A 20,103-nucleotide genomic window follows, 5' to 3' on the forward strand; every position below is an offset into this window, starting at 1 on the left:
ATCCCTCAACCTTTCTCATCTCATCCTCTGAGGCAGCCTCGGGGGATCTGTCCGTCCTCTGTGACACGGTGATTATTTTGTTCTTTCACGCTGCTGCACTGGAAGTCATTCATGTTGGCGCTGAATAGTGTTTTCAAAGAGGAACATAAAAACAACAGGCACACAGTCTCTGGTAACAAAAAGTAAAAGAAAATCAAATGTAAGGAAAGAAAACAAAAGTTTACAGTATTAAGCAATGTAAAGTGTGTGTATATATATATATTTATATAGTCAATTCCATCATAATATTTTCCACTTTTAGTACAAAAAAAGAGGACTTGGTTTGTAGTGTGGGTAGTATGTAATGAGTTGGTGAAGTCGTCTTTGCAAGGAGGACCGTTCTTCTCCACGAGACGGCGTCATCAGGAAAAGGTCTTTGTCCGCTTTCGCTCTGAGGTTCACAGTCTAGCTCTACAAAAACTCACTGATTCATGATTCTGTGAGAGGAGCCGAGTGTTTTCGTCTCCTGTGTGCAATCGATTCTTTTTCCCTTCCGTATGTGAATGAAATAAAGTGGGCGGGACTCAGGGAGACACAGATCCGGCAGGGATGATGATGATGAGGAGGAAGAAGAGGCGCTGACTCTGCTGTGTATGTGCAGTGCAGATTTCAATACTGGGCTGGAGGTGTGTAAACTAGGGTTCGACTGATACCGGTTACAGGTGCCTGACACTGCCCACTGTGGATTCTGCTTATTGTCAAATTCTCTCGTCTAACTATTTTGATTCCCTTCCCACTCAATATCTGTCTCTGATGCCTAACTGGTCTGAAAGTTACTTTAGTTTGTTCATTTGGTCCTGACCAAAGAAGAAAATATACATTATTGCCTTGTAGTTTGTAATCCTTCTTTGTCTGGTTCACAATTTATAACAGAAGCAAAAAAATAACTGTAAACATTAAATGATATGGACTGACACATAAGACACTGATCATCAGATCAGCAGCAGCCTGGTGAGTTTATGATCTGATTTAGTGACACACAGAGCTCTTGATAAATTAAATGGTTCAGGGAACTATCAGTATAATAGATCGCTGTAATTCCTTATAGCTACAGACAAGACAAAAAAAAGAAGAGCTGTCATGTCTGTAACACTAAAGGGTGGTCGTCACATGTCAAATCTTTAAAGACGACTAATTAATGTAATGACATGTAACATGTTACCATGGTCACCACATTATCATGGGTAATTTAAATCAATCATCTGAACAGCTCCTAGTGAGCGGATGGATAGTTGAAGCTTTGGAAGTCACGAGATCATGGCTAATATGACTAAATCCTGCATTTGGTCTGTCTTGCATTCACACCACAAACAAATCACATCAGAGTTTATTTGGATGCTTTTCACACAGTGGTCCTCTCTGCCACACAGTTTGACTGATACCATCCAAAAGAAATTGTTAACACGTTGTCTTACATCTCTGCCAAACATTAATAAAACTGCTTGAAAGTTTCTCTTTTGATTTAGCTCGGTTACAGTTTAGCACTGTTTCTAGTGGTGAAGCTAAGCTAGGCCAAACACAGCTCTCTGTGCTGGATGCACTGGAGGAATAAATATTATACCATTATAAGTCACTGTCTACCCGATGGAAATATTTCACTGCAGGTTTTGGAGATTTTTTATGAGGCTGTAGTCAAGGAGGAAGGCAACACTTGTAGTGGGTAATGCCAATTCAGGCCTAAAAAAAAAAAAAAAGAAAAAAGGCAAACCGATATCAGCCTGACCTTAGTGTAAACTCTTGGTACGACTGACGGCCCAACACGTCTGGTGTGGGTTTAGCTCATAGGTTCATGTGCTGTGTGCTTGTATAAATATGTTTTTTCTTTGTTCTGAGGAAATGGCCAAAAGAGAAGGGATGTGCACAGGTGATGGGAGTGCGTGTGTTTCTCAGCTCTCGTCTTCAGGATGGTGTTGTTCCAACAGCCGGACGTGGGTGAAGGGAAAGTGGCCTCGTTTGCCTTTGCACTCGCCCTCCCACTGGCCGTTCACGTTGATCTTGGTCACTTTTACCATGTCCCCCACCTGTCCAATGACAAAGAGAGAAAACAAATCAATGCACGGAGGCGATTCCCATTTACACACTTCCTCCCTCCACCGTGTCATCGACTGGCAGAATCAGTTCTAGCAAGTCAAACCCATCAATACAGACTCAATTCTGTCAAGCATGCAGAAGGGAAGGTATTGACCGAGTATTGACTGACCCATCTTCATTTTTACAACTGTTGAGCCGCAAAACCACACAACAATGTCCCAGTTAAATTGACATACGGGAAGAGTTAAACACATGACACTGACTTTGGAAAGCCTTAAATATAAAAGTGATATTCTATTAAATGTGAAGAGTTTCTGTGAGCCAATCCTGACTCGTCAAGCCTGTCAGATGTTCAGTTCTTCATGTTGACATTATGCCACAAACTCATCTACAAGTGACTTTTTGTTTTGCCTCATTCCTTCAGCCTGATAGCCAGTTTTGGAGTGGAGGAAAATTAACCGGTTAAACCAATCATCAATTAACTCTTACTTCTCTGAGTCAATTTAAATCCATGCTGTGTACGTATAAATCTCATTTTTCTGTCACCATTTTTCATGAATATATCTGAGCAGCGAGCAACTTTGTCCCAAATTATCCACATTCTCGAACTCCACCTACAAAGCTGCAGTTGGTCGATTGTTTTCTCCAACGAAGAGAAACATCCATCAGTAAAAAGGCAAAAACCACAAATATTTAAATAGCTGAACAGATCTGAGATAAAGGAGTGAATTCAGAAGCCTGGGGCAGCTTTATAACAGAAATTAAGATGCATTTTACTTTTTTTTTCTCTTTTGCCTCGATTTATATGTCAGTTGAGTCTTACTTGCACTACCTACATTAAATAGGTCGGTAATCTGTTTGGTTAATAGTGTAAAAACGTATAAGAGTTGAGGCAGATATGCTAAAACTAAACAACAGTAAGTGGACATGAACTGTGCTGTAAATATAACAACTACAATAGGTTTAATTTCAAAATAAAGCTCCTAAATGTAAATTGTAAAATTCTCTACCGCTCTGTCGTCTCTGAAGTGAGTACAGCACTGTGAATCTTAACCACACAGACCTAACAAATATACTGTGACCCACTTTGACAACAGCAGAGGTTCATAAACACTGTGCAGTGTCATCCAGCCTGCTCCATCTCACACAGCGGCACACGTACACACCGTCCTCCGCTCTCATTAAATCAAACAAAATGGTGGCGTCCGTGTTTCTTGAGAAGACTCAAATACAGAGAGAGAGAGAGCATCCTGAGCCCCAACAACTGACAGCGGGGGCTGAAGAGGTGGCCCGCCTGAAAGTTGGTGCCACACCAACACTGGTCCAGGTTTACAAAATACAACTAATCAAGGCAACACAACACTATTGTGCTCTACATTATGGATAATCACTTGGTATCAGACAGAGTTAAAACAATTACTGGTAGTTGAATAGTCAATAAGTTACTAAAAAGATAAATTGATAAGCAATATTATTGCTTGCAGCTTCTCCAATGTAAAGATTGGCTGTTTTACATGTCTTATTTTGTGCGTTCAAAGACGTTTCTTTGACACTGTTTTGATTGACAATATAAAAATAAAAACATTATGAAGAAAAAATGAGCAGAAAAATCACTCATCAAAATAATTGTTAACGCCAGCCATAGCTTCGGCTCGCAGGTTTGACGACAGCGAAGTGGCTGTTATAAACATTACATATGATGTCGAGATACTTTGATTTTTTTAAAAACTGGACTCAAATGAACTTTTTCAACCTCCTCGTCTGCATGTTATTTGCTGATGTGAACCAACACTGTTTATTTATCTGCTTCAAGAAAACAACTAGGGCCAGTGAGCCTTGTTTACTCAGCAGTAATGAATGTAACATTCACATGAATCCAGTGTGTACATAAAGAAGGGCCATTGTAAAGGATCTGTCTGTCCTTCTTTATAAAGCCATCCCACTGTGACTGTCTTCATGTGTGCTGTCAGCTTGCATTTGTACAGATACTTTGTGTGTATGCTCACATGCATGAGTAAGCCATTAACAAGCAGGACAATCTAGGGCTGCCTCAGCTGAGAACCAAACAAAAAAAGACAACAGGGAGGCGAAGAGGTTAGCGCTGAATAGGAGGACAGCCTTGGAGGAAAATGAATGATGGGTGGCGTTGCTACCTCCAGAGCGAGCGCCGTCTTGTCGTAAGCGTTGGGCACCCTCTTCTGAATGGCTCGGGCATACACAGGCCCATTCTGTAGGTTGGGGAGCTGAGTGTTGACGACTGGCTGAGCGTACTGGCCTGGGTCGCCCAGAGGGTTGGCCGCCGTGGCCCCCGTTCCGTCTGTGCTGCCCGCTACCCCTCCGAGTTGCCCCCCCTGTCCAGCCCCCGCCGACGGGGGGCCCAGGCCAGCAGCAGTGGGCGAGGCGGGCCGGTACTTCTCCACGTAGGGCACGGGGATCATGCCGGCTCTGCCCTCCTGGTTGGCAGCGTTCCACCACTGCTCCTCGGGCTTCTCCAGCACGCGCAGGATGTCGCCCTTACGGAAGGGGAGGTCCTCCTCGTCGTTGCCGGGGAAGTCAAACAGCGCCCGGACGAACTCGGCCTCCTCGGGCTGCTGAGGGACGCCGGCAGCGGCGCTGACGAAGCCTGTGTGCTTGGCCTTGCTCACAGGCTCTATAAGGGTAGTGGTGTCCAGGTAGTGGATCTTATAAAACTCCAGCAGGGCCGGCAACGCCTCGAACTCCTGATCACCGATCCGAAAACGAGGAGGAACCAAACCTGGAGGAGAGAGAGTGAATTTAGGAAGGTAAAACAAAATGATGCAAACAAATCAACAGAACAGTAATATATATCTTTGGTGTGGGACAGGACCTAGGTACAGTGGGGATCAACACGCCGACTCACTCACTTTGAGTCACACGTTGACTCATTCTGACATTACAGAGATTTTGTCCATGGGAACGAGCAGCAGTCTGCTTAAAGTCTGGACCACGATTTCTCCAGGTTAAATCCAAATGAGTTGTGGTGCATGTGTGAAAGCATTATTGTTCAAATCCAATAATATCCTACTGGGGGATCTAACCTCACCCAGACACCCACTTTACAATTTTTCATTTGAAGGCATCCAACACAAATATACACCATACAAACATCATACACATCCCAGAAATACAGCAGCAGGATGATGAGACTCTGAATGACCAGGCCCACATCCAGACACTCCCAGACAGGGGTGCTGTAATTCTACCGTATTCTTTCACTGTATATCTTTAACAAATTACAACTAAAGTAACCAGAACGTCTGTTTGGGGAAATGCAGTGATTTAAATCAATGATAAAACAATTCATCACATTAGACAAATATCATGTAAATACAATAACGCCATATGGTAGTCCAGTTCATCCATAGGTCCCCATATGATACGATATAATTTTGAGACGTTTCACACTTCTGAGTGTAAAGACTTGACTTCTTAGTAATCATGTTCATGCACTTAGTCAGAATTGATATTAATCAGGTTGAGTGACTGTTGAATAAAGCTGTTACGCTCATGCCCCCTGCAAAAAGGTATTCGATTGTCACTGGCAAACAAGTCTCTGCTTGATTTGTCTCAACTACTTTGTGTGAACTGTACCAAAGTAAATTTGTTGGATCAGTCACTTGCTAAATTATGTAACTTGCTGTTGCGCAAGTCAGTCATTTTTCATGCTACTATAATATAACTGCCACCATGGCCCACACAACTGTTGGCTTTTCAATAGGGGGGAGACAAAGATCAAAATTACCTAACGCTAAGGAAGCCCAGATGGGACAAGAATTGTGCAACAGCCATTGGGAGCTAAAGGCACAGCAGCAGCAGCAGCAGCAACAGCAGCAGCAGCAGCAGACCTGTGAGCAGGGCTATGTATGTGCAACAGGGCAGGATCACAGACATTCCTGAGACGCCAATCTGACCAGTCATCCTCCAGTTGTGACAGCCCAGCCTGCCCAGTCCCATTCATATCTACTGCAGCAGCAGCAGCAGCAGCCCAGCCCACCTCACTGCCGCTGGCCGCCGAGCCACCGTCCTGCTGCCTGAACATGGACAAAACACCGCCACAACCAGGGGAAATAAATGAATGGTGGCTGAATAGCTTAAGTGTAGTTGTTGACACAGCTTGCTAGCTCAAGTTCAGCCAAACTCCATTTGAAAAAGTGCTCCACTCCACTTCACTTGGCTAATGCACAATGTGAACCACTAAACTTATAACCTTTATGTGACTAGGTCCATCTGATATATCTGATACAAGATGTTCAGCCTCTATACAGCAGCACCCCATCATTTCAGTCCAGGTGTTAGCACTTTAGCAAGACTTCAGGTTTATCCACAGTAGCTAAGTGGTTAGCAACACCATCCAAAATAGACCACGGTGGGTGGAGAGCACATGTTTAACTTCTCATTTCTGTTAAAGTGTGTGCAGATAAATATATCATATATAGACCGATATTAAGTATACTCTCTGCGGAGACTTGTACACATCGGCTGTGGCATAAACAACTAGTTAATTAGCATTTTGACTGAGATCAACTTAAAATCATAATTTCCTAATAGGAGTCTGGCGTGGCTTCATGAGTGGGAAGTTACGGAAGCTAAATCCCAGTTTTCCTGAATTAAAAATGGGAATAAAGTGTCACGTTAGTTTCGGGGGGTAACACGTGTAGTGAGGTCAGTGAAGCAGCAAGTTGTGCGCCACATAATTCAACGTTACCTGTGCCAGACTGCCGGTTGTTACTGATGCTGTTGATTATATAATGGGACACTTTGGAGTTCTCTGAGACGGACAGCACGTAGTCACCGGGGCTGGTGATCGAGTCCCTCACCAGGAAAACACCGTGCCTCTGCCCCTGTAGAAGAGAAACCGCCTCCTGCCGACTCAGTCTCCCCCAGTACCAGCTAGCACGGTCTTCGGCATCAAAATTACCGGCCATGGCTGTGAAATCCCGTCCGAGGCTTGAGGCCTTTCCCCTTCGCCTCTCCCTATCCGCAACTCATACAAAACTTTAGTTGACTAACGCTGCCGCTGGAAAAACAGTGCAACACCGAGACTTCAGCAACTTCCACTAAACAATGTCGAGGCGTTTGAGTTAACCGAGTTAATGTTGCACCAAAAACCCAATTTCCCCACTGCTGCTGCACGTTAAAATGACAAAAAATATCCTAAACTAATGTGCAACAAGAAACTCCTGGACTGAAATGGCGGATCCAGGGAAACGTTGACCTCATCTACCGGAAGGGATGCCTGGTCAATGGGAAGCGCTGCATTCACGCCCCCTTAAAAACAACGTAGATACGAATTAACGTCTCTAATATTGCTTTTAAACGACAACTCTTACTGGTACAACTTCCGTTGTTTGTCCGTCATACTTTTACCAGATTAGTTTAATGACTATAACTACTTAAACCCGAAGGAAAGACACGGAACAATGTGGTAGCTTCAAATGTTCATTGTGTGTTCAGAAGTAAATTGAAGTCCTGAACGCACCATAATTAAACTTTTCTGCAGATTGTTGCTCCTAATCATCATGGGTTTTTTGTTTTTACATTTCTTATTATTACTGATTATTTAGCCTACGTACTGATATGACCCTCATTTTTAATGCATTTATTATTTGACCTATTAGTTTAATGATTTTCTTCTGCATCTCCCTTTAGACTACTCTTTTTCTTTCTTCTTCCCTTTAAAACAAACAAAACCCATCCACACCACAACAAACAAAGAGAAACAGGTGCAGCTCTAACTATTAATTTGTTCTCTTTTCCCAATATTGTTGTTGTTATCCCACCTGGGTTATTGTCTGATATGACATCTTCCTTTGATTGTATCACGTGTTAGGCAATTTATCTTTGTTGTTGTTGTTTAGGTTAATTTGAAAGAAACACACAAACATGCTTTTTTTTTTGGTCCTATAACACAAATTTCTTTTTCCTTTTTCCCCCCTCATTTAGTTTCTCTTTTTCAACAGTAGAATAAACCAAAATACAACAACATGTAATCTCAAAATCCAAAATGACCAATGAGACAACTAACACCACATCATACCAACAATATCACAATGTAATCAACAAACATTAATGTGAATAGTTCTCTCATTATAGACTGACTAATTGCACCACTAAGCTCAGCTGAGATGGCAAGGTTCATTAAGTAGGCTAGTTTAAAAAAAAAAGAAGAAAGGTTTGCAAGGGGGGGAAATGTAGGTAGGCTATTTGGTCAAGCTGTTGCCATAAATAGTTTCTACCAGTAGATGGCAATGTAGGCTACACTTATTTTACTTCAAGTCAAACTTTTCTGGGCATTTGTTGCAACATCTACCATTTTTCATAAAGCTTTATTTGCCATTGTGTTAAAAACCTACATGAACAAGATTTTCATCAGGGATTTTCCAACTATATGTGTGTAATTAATGAGGACCCTTGGACATTTAAATGAACTTGTCTGACAAGTAATGAGTTGTTCATAGATTATAACTGGCCTGGTTCACCACACTGTATCATTTTTGCCCTCAGATTTACAAAATACATGGTTAAAATCCAACCATATGGCAATTAGGGTTTCAAGTAACAGTCATGTCTATTATTGGTTAATCTGATTATTATTTAGCCTATATTAATAGATGTAGGCTACTGTTTAGTCCAGGCTATAAAAATTCAGCAAATAGCAGAAAATGATCCATGAAGTCCAAGTTCACAGGATCTAATGTTTTATCTCTTGAAACCCACAAAATGCTAAATGTAATTTATTAAACTGGGAACAGCAGGAAATCAAATTACAGAAAGTCATTGTGGACACAAAAGAAAAGTCCCTTGACAGAAAAATATTAAGTGTGGGGACACTTAGAAGTTTTTTCATCTCATTTTTCAACTGTATCTCATGATCATCCTCAACAGTAGCAGTGGGCTCAGTTGTCATCATGTGACTTACGTATGGCACTTCAGTGATGTGATGACAGCTAAGAGCTACGTTTTGTTGTCCTTATATTTAATTGTGTAATAGTGTAAACATTCATAGCGTAAAAATACCTGCAGTCCCTGTAAGTGTCATGCCAAGTGCCTTCACTGGCAGCAGTCAACCCTAATAAATTTTATGCTGACTCACTGAGCTGACTGAGCTCTGAGTTTGGCTCCTGGACTTTATATCTTGTGCCACTGAAAACATGACACTCTTCCATGCACATTGTTAATACCTCAATTATTTACAGTTTACAGTTACACTTAGTCTCCACGTCCTCAATGGATTTGTCACTGTTGTGCTGTCTGACACAAAGATAATAAAAAATAAACATATTACTAAAAAATAGCTTTATTTTACCACATTAGATGAGTCAATAGGCAAGACTTAAATTTATTGTAACGGGTGCATCTCTAACACTTTGATTTGTAACATCACTCGTGTTCCCAAATGCTGATTGATCAACAGCAGCTGTTACAAACTATTATCATAACTTAAATTGCTTCCTTTTATTAAAGCTTTGTGATTGATGTGAGAAATACACAAAAGCCCCTTTTAAAATACAGCAACATTAGAGCAACACACACAATAAGACACTGCATTTTAAGAATAAATTGTCCACTCTGAAGGCTAAAGGAAAGTGAAGAAACTGGCCAACACTATAGGCTACAGTATTAAACTGATCAAATGTGATTTGGCAGAGAAAAATATTTGTCAAACTCTATTGTTATTGAGTAAGTGATGAAAACAACAGTGGTTTCAGAGGCTGGTTTGTGGGCTCCACATAAATTCAGCCAATTCAAAGTGTTCACAACACACTGTGGTTAAAAATGTCTAGATATTCTCATCTACTCTGATACAGAGTTACTCAAACGTCTTCAGGTGGTTGTAGAGAGACTGGACGTATGTAAACACACACATGGGATCTGGCTTGTCGCCCATCTCTAACATGTCCTCCACCTCGATCAGACGGAGACAGTCAGCCTGCTCCCTGAAATATAAAAATATAACATGGTAGTGAAGTATATGTATATATATATATATATGTATGTATAAAATATCAATGATCTATTTCCACTGACATAAAGAAAAAGAAATGCTAACACACAGCTAGAATCCTTCATTTCCACAGCACGCAAAGCATGTTAGCTATGCTAAACCATTCTAAAGCTTAAATTTCACAACTTGACGATCAGATTCTCAAATGTTTATTTTAAATGTTTACAGTTTGTTACCTTTTGGAAATATCAATCGCTCCCATGTAATCAAAGTAGCCTACACACACTCACTCAGTCCATGCTAGGCTGCTTACTCTGCAGTGGTGAATGCCAGCTGTAGGTTCTGTTTGCGGTTAGCGGGGTTCAGGTCGTTGTACTCAAACTCCAGAGGGAAGAATGAGTGAACGAGAGCACAGAAAGCCATCCCATCGCTCCAGCTGGATGAGAAGTTCTGGATGTCTATGTTCTGAGAAACAAGGATGATAATGACATCTCATTAAACACATTTAACAACACTGCCCCAACATTAATGCATTGTTTTCTTTACTTTTTGTGTGTTTCAAGAAGATCATAGCACATTCTGCCACACAGCGTAGCCTAGTCCATGTTATGTTGGGCCACATGAAGTCAAATGAAAAGCTGCATGAGATGTTATGATTTTATTAACTATATTGACTTTATTGTTTTGTGGTTTGTAATTTAATGTTTCTGTTATCTGCATTTCATTTTTTTTTTTTTTTTTTAAAGAATAGATAAAGACTTTATTTATTCCATGGGGGAAATTAATTTGACACTTTAATGAGATGACTGTGATTGAAAGTTCCAGAAACAGCTAGTAAATGGACCTCAAGATGAGACTAGGGCTCTAGGGTTCATTGTGGCTCAAAAGACTATGGGTGACAGAATACATAACTGATTCAAGAGTGTTTTAGTTATTAGGGGAGCTATGGCAGGAGAGGAATTACATGTTAATCCCACTGTCATACCTGGTAGCCAATGGTTTTAGAGCGGCACCACTCGAGGAGAATCTGTTTAATACCACTGGCACTGGACACTCCAAAACTCTGAGAGCGCTTCAGCTTTGGCTTGGAGTCTTTTGGCCTGTTCAAGAGAAATACAGCTCACCGTACCGGAAAATGAAATGACTACAGGACTGAAAATATGCATTAAGATGAAATGGAAAATATTCCAAACACCTACTTGGTAGGCTCTGAGTTCATCCTTTCGAATAGAGCCCGTTTGGCCTGAGCCCCATTAGAGCGTGGAAGTGTCTGTGATTTCATTATATCCTGCTTAAACTCAAGGCCCCCTGGCTTGTTTGCTTTCCTGTGGAGAAACATGGCATTAGTTTAACCATAGTAGCTAAACAGGGACCTAATTTCAGAATTCATGATCACGACTTACTTGTCCAAATTAGGTGAGAAACCTGATTTTATGATTGATTTGGAGGGAAGTAATTTCTCTGAAAAGAGAAAAACAACATAAGCAACGGCATCATTGAAAAAACCTGCAGATGCGAAGAGTTTAGTATTTTACCTGCAGACTGAGGAAAGCTCACACTTCTCTTCAGACTGGGACTGGGTGTCTTCAGAACTGGTACTGAATCCCAAAATGGAGATTGAGCGCAAACGGAAAATTAAATTCACAAGATTAAAACATTTGCATGAGCAGATGATCAGGTCTTTGCATCTGTGGTTCCACTCACCCCTCTTAAAAGGATATTCCCCAGGTTTTACTGTGGGGTCCTGTGATACTGAGCTACCTGAAGACTGAGCTGGTGCAGATGATGATGGAGTTTCTGTGTTGGGTTTGGTCAGGGAAGAGAAAGGCAAGTGTGGCTTGGGTTCATTCACATCTAGTGACAAGAGAAAAAATCACTGATGTGAAAAACAGGCAAAATAAAATCTCAAAACAAAACAAGTGGCCGCCGTGCACTCACGCCTGAATGGATATTCGCCTCGCTTCATTGTCGGGGATTCAGCGACAGGACTCTGATCAGATTTCAGTGGAGCAGAAGTGTCAGAGCTGCTCTTAGTGGCAGCTGTGAGGGGAAGATGAGGAAGACCCTGAGATCTTGGGCCTGACTGCTCCTGGGGTGCCTGAGACCTCAGCTCTTTTGCTGTAGATGTACCTGTACAAGTGTATAAAATAAAAAAATATAATATAATATAATATAATATAATATAATGTAATGTAATGTAATGTAATATAATATAACAATTAGTTGCTAGGGTATTATATTCCTATGTATTTATTAGCAGCATGGTTACCATAATTGAGTGGTTATAGGGTGTTATTTATTGGTTGGTAAGTGGTCCCTAAGGTGGTGCTAGGTTGTTATAAGCAAGGTTATAATAGTCCCATGAATGAATCTCAGTAACATACACAGACACATGGCACAATGGAGCCACTAACTGACCTCTCATGAAAGGGTATTCCCCCGTCTCCCCCGTCGGAGCCTCTGTTCCAACTTTAGGCACCAGTGCTGGAGAAGGAGCAGCTTTGTTGGTAAGCAGACTTTCAGGACTGGCTTTGGTTGTCATGGCAGTGACAGGAAGATGGGGTTGCAGTTCAACAGCATCTGAAATAGACAGAATCAGAATAAAGAATGAAGTAAAAATGGAACGAAATGTTAAAAGCACTTGGACATAAGAATAGAGAAAATAGAGTCTATTAATCTGTGATTATGCGTCTCCACGGAGAGTTGCCATTGAGCTGTTGTGACAGAAACAGCTGCATGAAGGAGAAATTCAAATGATTGCAAAGCAGATCTGCTGCTTCAGTGGGATTAAATAAATGAAGAGATGCATCAATTACACAGCAAAAAAAAAAGAAAATAACAAACTCCACTCACCACATTTAGCAGAGGACTCCATAGATTCCACCAGAGGCTCTTTGGTTGCTTTGGCCACTGAGGCAGGACACTGAGGGACAGGTGGAGCTTCAGAGCTCGCTTTAGTCATTGCAGTGAGGGGAAAATGGGGTTTGGTTAGAGGACATGAATCTTCCTGGTCTGAAAGAGAAAAGATTCTTCATACACTTGATGATCAAATGATCTTGAACAGTAATGACAGCAGAGATTTATCTGCATCACTGTTCAATAATCACAAGTTTGATGAAACATGATGGAGTTAATTTACTTCTAAATATATTGAAGGTAACTACTACAAATAGAAATGTATAACAAATTCATAGTAAAATTGATTCACAACAAAACAAAACAACCTGTGCACTTTGTATTGTCTGGTTTTGACAAGTGCTACATGATTAAATTAACCTTAACCCAATCAAATTTATTGTTTCAAAAATGAATCCATCCTAATAAAAATTGTAGCATGTAATGGACTGTAATGTATGTGAATATCTTACCAGGCATTTTGGGAGTTTCCAGTGTCGAATGAAGAGAGTTGGTGACGCTGGAAGACTCTGGGTTTGGTTTTGTGATGGCGGTGAGCGGCTGGTGGGACTGAGGAGCAGCTCCAGCAGGTTGAGCTGCATCTGAATCCACTGATGAACTTTCTGCAACAACAACAAAAACATGTAACAAAAGGTGAGATAAGGTCAGCAGGTCGGCCCGTTTGAAACGTTGCAGGTGATATCTGCCTACCTTGCTTGCTGGTCTCCTGCGCAGCTGTGGCAAAATCCTTCTCTCCTTTTGCATCAGTGCCCTGTTTCGTAAAAACAACATGCAGGTGTGTTTTAGGTCAACAGTGTCTTTCATTAGCTAAATTCATGACATTTTGAGTAGTCACCATTAAAAGTTAAATGACTAATTGAAAGACCAATTTAATGGAGGACTAATGTCTCAACGAAATCATCCACATATGAAGAAGGAGACACCTGGAGGATCCTTTTTTGGTTCTTGTGTCTGGACACTACACATCACAGAAATCTCAATCACAGTCAGTAGGAGCAATATCATTAGACACTACGCTTGCTGACTCTCACTTTTAATGAGTTTAGCATTAAGTGGAGTCATATCGGACTGGAAGAAAAAAAAAAGTGAGATTCAGAGTCTAAAAATAAATATAATTTGGAGTCAGAATCAGACAAGACACCGCTGGAACAACTTCTGCTTGATGTGGGTATTCAGACGTGACCAGCACATCAGCCTTGCTTCATTTGGCTGTCTTGGTAATGGCGTAACCTCGAACATTGATGGTGGGTGATGCAGATTTCTAGTTAAAGTGTGAGGCAGTGGGATGGCTATATTCACAAATTGGTGTATTAAAAAAGTAAAGTAAAGCTAAACGGAGGACTGTGCTGAAGAGTAACGTTTCCTTTGTTAGCCATGACCTCAGGAAGGTAAACGAGTTATATAACACATGCGGCCCACTCTGTCTCTTTGTACATTTGCCTTAGCAACATCACTAGTTTTTCTTTTCAGCCTCAACATTGATCAGCTCACAACAAACAAAGAGAGTTATTTTGTCTTTCAGACTGTGGAGCTAAAAATAATCAGTAATTTGTATCATTCATGTTAAATCTCTGTGCTAACTCTGCATATGTGATCCTCAGCTGTCAACAGCTGAAAGCTTCTCATTTAATGTCAGCTGTGGCCAACAAACCCGTGTTCCCACTGAGAGGCTATTTTAGATTTTGCAATCAGCCCCTTTGCAAGAGTTTCCGCTCCACTCTTCTTACGTCCCAATATAGACCCAAATGGAGGCTTTGGAAATCAGAGAGTTAGCCTGAGCGGTTCAAACAGTGCCTAAGTATATCAGCCCAAAGCGTTGGCCTGTGTTTGCCCCCTCTCCCGCCCCCCACCCCTCGGCCTTTTGCTTTCCAGAGACGCGCAGCCTCACAATAAAGCCATTGCAGCAAGTCCGTCAACTCATCGTCAGGAGGGAGATTAGCACCACAGTGATCTGTGGGCTCCACAGGAGCTGCAGTAGGATATCACAGTCTGACCCTGTTAAGCCCCCCAACCCCTGACTGGGTTTACCTCCATGTCACCTCAGCTCCTTAGAAACATGCAAACATACTGACAAAACACAAACACGGCCATGAACATCATTTCAGAAGTGACAAAAATAATATTTTGAGATTATGTTTGATTTTTGTTTCGTTTTGATTTGATTTTTTAAAACTTTTATATACATTTCTATTTCTATCATGACTTCAAAAGCAAGCCAACATTAAAGTGGCACCAATAAATATCTTTATATTGACAACGTATTAAATAACTGCTGTAAATAGAATTTGCGGATTGATGCAATAAACCCACACACACCCACAAGTTCCCCTCAGATTGAGCGTTTGAGCTTCTTTAATCACCTTTCAGTTCCTTGTTTTTGTTCTGACATGACAACTTTACAGTTAAATTCAGTTTTGTTGTTTTCATTGCAAATTTCCAGTTGCTTTCAGCTAAAAGTTTGCAACTAGCTTCTAAATGTAGCATAGCATTTAGCAAATAAGAGCCAAATATATTTTGGGGTGTTTTAGACTTCCTTGTTTTAGATTTTTTTTTTTTTCTTCCCAAAATTAATTTATAGATAAATAAATAGGTGACTGTTTGCAACACGTTTGCTAACCACATAAGACTGATAGATTTGTATCAGTCGTATGTGGTTAATTGGAGAAGGACTTCAGCTGTCGACTGAGACATTTCTGATACGACATTTTAAGGCACCTGGAACTGGTTTCTTCTTGGAGACATGTGAGAAAATTGTCTGAATGGGTAGCACTCAGCAGCACGTATAAAAAGACTGAGGTAGCTGTTTGTACATTAAGACATAGAGGGGAAGAGAGGGGTGGGGGGGCTATTTCACTCAGTGTTTGATCTGTTCATTACGATAGCATAGAGCTTTTATATTATTATATTATAAACCAAACATCCTAGGGGAGAGAGGAGGTAAACTTCAGAGTTTAAACTCAGCATTTTCACATTTAAAGCTGCAAAAACACAGGTGACATTATAAAGCCACACATTTACAAGAAAAGATAATCAACTTTGTGAGGAAAACTTGAAAATTTGTGTTTTTTTTCAATCAAGTAGGGAAACATTTCATAACATTTCACATTTCAGTTTCTACACTTTACAATGTTGGAAAAGCAGAGTCACAATAATGATTTGCTGACTCTGGGCTAAAATAGCATGTAGGCTATTTCCTGATAATTTTATTTCTCACAAATTTCTGAATTGAAAGCGAACAGACCAGTTGAAGGCAAGGCAAGGCAATTTTATTTGTAGCCCATTTTTTTTTACAAACAGTTTGTCTCAAAGGGCTTTGGTGGTTGTAGCAAATATTCAAACGAGAACTTTGAAGAGAAATATTTTTTGGACGTATTATACTTTCATTTTTGTGGTATAATGGTATAATTGGTATAATGATGGTGGTGATAGTTGGCTCTTTGCTGTTTATGAGTTCCGAACAGAACTTCCATGTTTTTTCTTGTAAATTTGTGACTTTTAACTTAAAGATTCAAAATTTTAAACTTGTTGGTTTACAGAAATTGTTAGATCTGCTACAAGATGGGCTCAACAGGATGACGTCAAATTTGAAAATGATGGAGTCACAGTATTAACTGATCAAACAGGGGGGGTTATCTTAGTGTTGGTGGGGGTTTGAACAGTTTTACGTCAGAGTGGGGGGCTAACAGGGGGGAAAAGACCAGGTGATTTCAGCAGAGAGGAATGTCTGTGGGGTGGGGGTGTGTTACGAGGACAGCTGGTTGCCCCTCCGAGGGTGTGAGTGGGGGGTATTACTGACAGGGATGTAGACGCAATTCAACTTTCCATTAGGAGATTTGAGAGCTGGTCTGGCTGGGAAGCTAGATTCCTGAGTGATTTGAGGACAGAGATTTATTTATATGCCTGTCTTCAGAGCGAGAGTGTTAGTTACGTCATAAAAAGGAAAAACAATTTGTGCACTGTCGACACAGTTACAAAAATACTCAGTAGTGTCTCGGTCTTGTTTGTCTACTGCATCCCTGGCTGTGAGCTCCCGAAAACAAACCTTAATCACTTTGACAATTCAAACTTGTGGTCCTTACATCAGTCCCTGTCCCCCCCTCCACATGTGTCTCTGAGGCGAAAGCTGAAGTTGGTATTGAGCATGCAGGGGCTTCGAAAGGCTGCAGCTAACTCCCAAATCACAGACCCAAAAATACATGTGCCCTTTGGAGGACCTGCAGTTATAAAGGCAGGTCAAAGGCAGAGGAGGGCTTGATGGGGGGCAGGGATGAGCAATAACTGTGCAAATATGTGTGTTTGTGGCGGTGGGGTCATTTTTAGATTCATTAGTGTGAACATATAGGAAAAAGAGATGCTCACAGCTGAAACTCAATTTATTTAACTTGGCTTTTAATTAATTCTCTCATATTTTACTGTTCCTATTAGTTTCAGTTTTCTTATTTACATTCTCATATTGTGTATATCTTTCTATGATTTATTTTTTATTGTCCTTTAATCTGCCTTTATCTTATTGTACAATTTGCTTTTATTCTTATAGAGCAAAGTGTGATAAATAAGGTTTGTATTTTTTAATATTATCATTATAATAGTAATAGTATCATATACAGGGTCAATAATACCAGATGTTATTCTTTCCAGCCTCCAATTGAAAATAATTGTGTGCTAATTTCTAATAATATTAATGACAGCTGATGAAGAGCCTATAAGGAGCTGCTTATACTGCTTCTCCCTGCATAAACCTGTGATGTCAGAGGTTAAATATATATACAAACATACCACAGAGCCCTTTAGATTTTGGTCGCGGCCCCCGTCCAACAAAACCAAATCCTGATTCTTATCCTCTCTCTCACACAGAGGTTTTAATAGATCAGGTGGACTTAGTTCTTAATCATGTCTGATCTTTTAAAAGGTTACTTTTAACATGCACAGAAAATAGCAGCGTTCCTCAATCCTCACGCTAGCAGGGACATAGTATTTGTACGCAGTCATGCCATTTAGTTGTGGACAGGCCGGTTCCTGGATGGATGATGCAGCAGCGGTCTATTGTGACATTTGGAAGGATCACACGGGGCCTTTCGCACATTGTTTGAGCACCTGGCAGGGATACAAGGTGCGTGCAAAGTGTGAGATTGCAGGCTATAAGGCCAAAAGCTACAGTATGTGCCTCCGAGAGGATGATGTGTGGGGTCAGGTGTCTGTTCTGAGCCAAGTGCTTACGTGTAAAAAGTGTTTGTCCCTCAAAACATAATGACATAGTCGCTCAGGCTGCTTGGCATGGCAGTGTACTGTAACACCGGCAGTAGCGCATCATGGTCCAATGCAAGGGCACATTCACTTCCTGGTATATCAAATTGTGATGTGTCTGAGGTACTTATATCATGTATCTCACAAGGATTGGTGCTGTGTTATATTTACTGGGTTGTAGAGTCATTGTATTATAAACCACTTTGAAGTGTTTGAGCATCTGATGGGCTTTCACATTCATAGATCTACAGAGAGGAGGGAGTAAGAGCAGGTGCATGTAAACAGTGATTAGGTGTTGACCACTTTTTAAACTCTGTGTTTGTGGAAAAACATGAAGGATACTTACGTTAATCTCAGCATGTCTCTTTGCTCTCCATGGAGGCAGAGCTGGAGCAGCAGCAGCAGCAACGTGGCTTGATCCTCCACTCGATGCAGATGCTTCAGAGATGGTGGATGTGGACTGACTGGACAGGCAGTCCTCTGATCTTCCAGAGTTAAGCAAACCCCTCTTGTTGTCTTCCTGGGCCTTGGAGTGTATCTGTGCATGTCCATTCTCTAAACTCTCCTCTCTGCTCTTTCCCGTCACTTCGGCGGGCGTCTTCCCAACCTTTACCCCGGCGAGACCCTCCACCAGACGGCTGAGGGCCTCCAGCCTTCCCCTGAGCTGCAGGTTCTCCTCCTGCAGTCTGGTGACCGCCTCAGCCAAGGGTCCATTGGAGACGCACACTTCCTCGATCCTCTGCTCTATGCGCTGCTTGAAAGCGCTTACATCCACATGTACCTCCCTCACGGCAGCTTCCAAAGTGGCCTTGAACTCAACAAGAGCCTCACTTACCATCGCCTCCCGAACGCCCTCTGTGGCTGCATCCATGGCTTGTTTCTTCGCGATGGGGTGGTCGGGCGTGGAGCTCGGAAACCAAACCTCTCGACTTGTCTTATCTTTCACCTCTTCAACTCGTTATCTGGTTCACCTCCTTTAAAATACCTTCGAGTTCCTGACCAAATAATTTTATAGTCTCTACTCACTCCTTCCAGCTAAAAATATTTCAGAGATGTCTGCTGAGCTCCATGCCAGTTTTCCTGAAGAGTTGAGGATGCAAATGGCTTTTAAAGGATGAGCAGGGTTGCGGTATTCCACGGCAGCAGCACAGTGAGGTCTCATCGAGCTCCATGGAGGACTTCTCTCAACGTGCGTGTTCTCTTACCCTCTCTTCTCATCTGGTTAAAGCAAGAGCGGTTGTTATTTATAAGTCATGGAAAACTCAAGCACAATGTCATCTTGGGAAAAGAGATTACGTACTGCACGGGCGGATCAGGTTCTCGGTGCGTGCAGGAGCTGAGGAATGATCAAACCAGCCTTTCCAAGGTATCTGGTGGAAGCAGCAGACGTCCTCTTTGGTCGTGCATCCACTATGCGCTTCCTAGACGTTTACCCCTGCTTCCCCTGTTCAGTGTGTAAGCTATCTGTGTCTCCCATGCTTGGGTGCAACAGGTTCGCCTCTATATTTTGGGACGTACAAAGGGGGGGGGCCTGAAAGGATCGAGTGGGGAGGAGGGGCCAGGATTATTCAAATAGTTTTTGTCCCTTTGCTGCTGATAAATCTGTATGAAGTCACAGCAGAGAGGGGGACTGAGAGGTTTCCTGGGGTCAATTTGATATGAAGAGTAATCTCATAATGAAAGGAAGCTAAATACAGAGAAAGTTCAGATCTGCCTGAGCAACTGCCAAGGTTTCTTATCTTAAAATGTGCAACATGAAAAAGCAGCATTTCAATTTGTCCCAGTTCGAAATAAGCAAACCTTTTCCTAGATTTAAACATCTAAATGGGTTGTGATGTTAGATACTGTAATTTTGAGATGTCTGAGGACTTTAACACAACCACATGTCACATTTAGAGAAAACAGAT

General features: G+C 41.5%; 2 protein-coding genes across 2 annotated transcripts; both read right to left on the minus strand.

Moving 5' to 3' along the window:
- Positions 1–238: 238 nt before the first annotated feature.
- On the minus strand, positions 239–7,289 carry LOC310997102 (adapter molecule crk-like). Its single transcript, XM_083986707.1, has 3 exons — positions 6,797–7,289; positions 4,224–4,825; positions 239–2,060 (listed from the first exon to the last, which is right to left on the minus strand). The coding sequence occupies exons 1-3, from the start codon at positions 7,014–7,016 to the stop codon at positions 1,926–1,928; spliced, it is 957 nt and encodes a 318-aa protein (XP_083842833.1). The 5' UTR covers positions 7,017–7,289; the 3' UTR covers positions 239–1,925.
- A 1,162-nt stretch (positions 7,290–8,451) lies between these two features.
- On the minus strand, positions 8,452–19,683 carry LOC310997681 (uncharacterized protein). Its single transcript, XM_083987469.1, has 14 exons — positions 19,497–19,683; positions 18,543–19,414; positions 13,643–13,703; positions 13,405–13,554; positions 12,890–13,048; positions 12,455–12,616; positions 11,975–12,166; positions 11,741–11,890; positions 11,572–11,634; positions 11,440–11,497; positions 11,236–11,361; positions 11,022–11,136; positions 10,350–10,501; positions 8,452–10,028 (listed from the first exon to the last, which is right to left on the minus strand). Exons 2-14 carry the CDS (start codon positions 19,065–19,067, stop codon positions 9,902–9,904), a joined length of 2,040 nt encoding a protein of 679 aa, XP_083843595.1. The 5' UTR covers positions 19,068–19,414; positions 19,497–19,683; the 3' UTR covers positions 8,452–9,901.
- Positions 19,684–20,103: the final 420 nt, after the last annotated feature.

Source organism: Trachurus trachurus (genome assembly GCF_905171665.1).
Source record: "Trachurus trachurus genome assembly, chromosome: 14".
Lineage (NCBI taxonomy): Eukaryota > Metazoa > Chordata > Actinopteri > Carangiformes > Carangidae > Trachurus > Trachurus trachurus.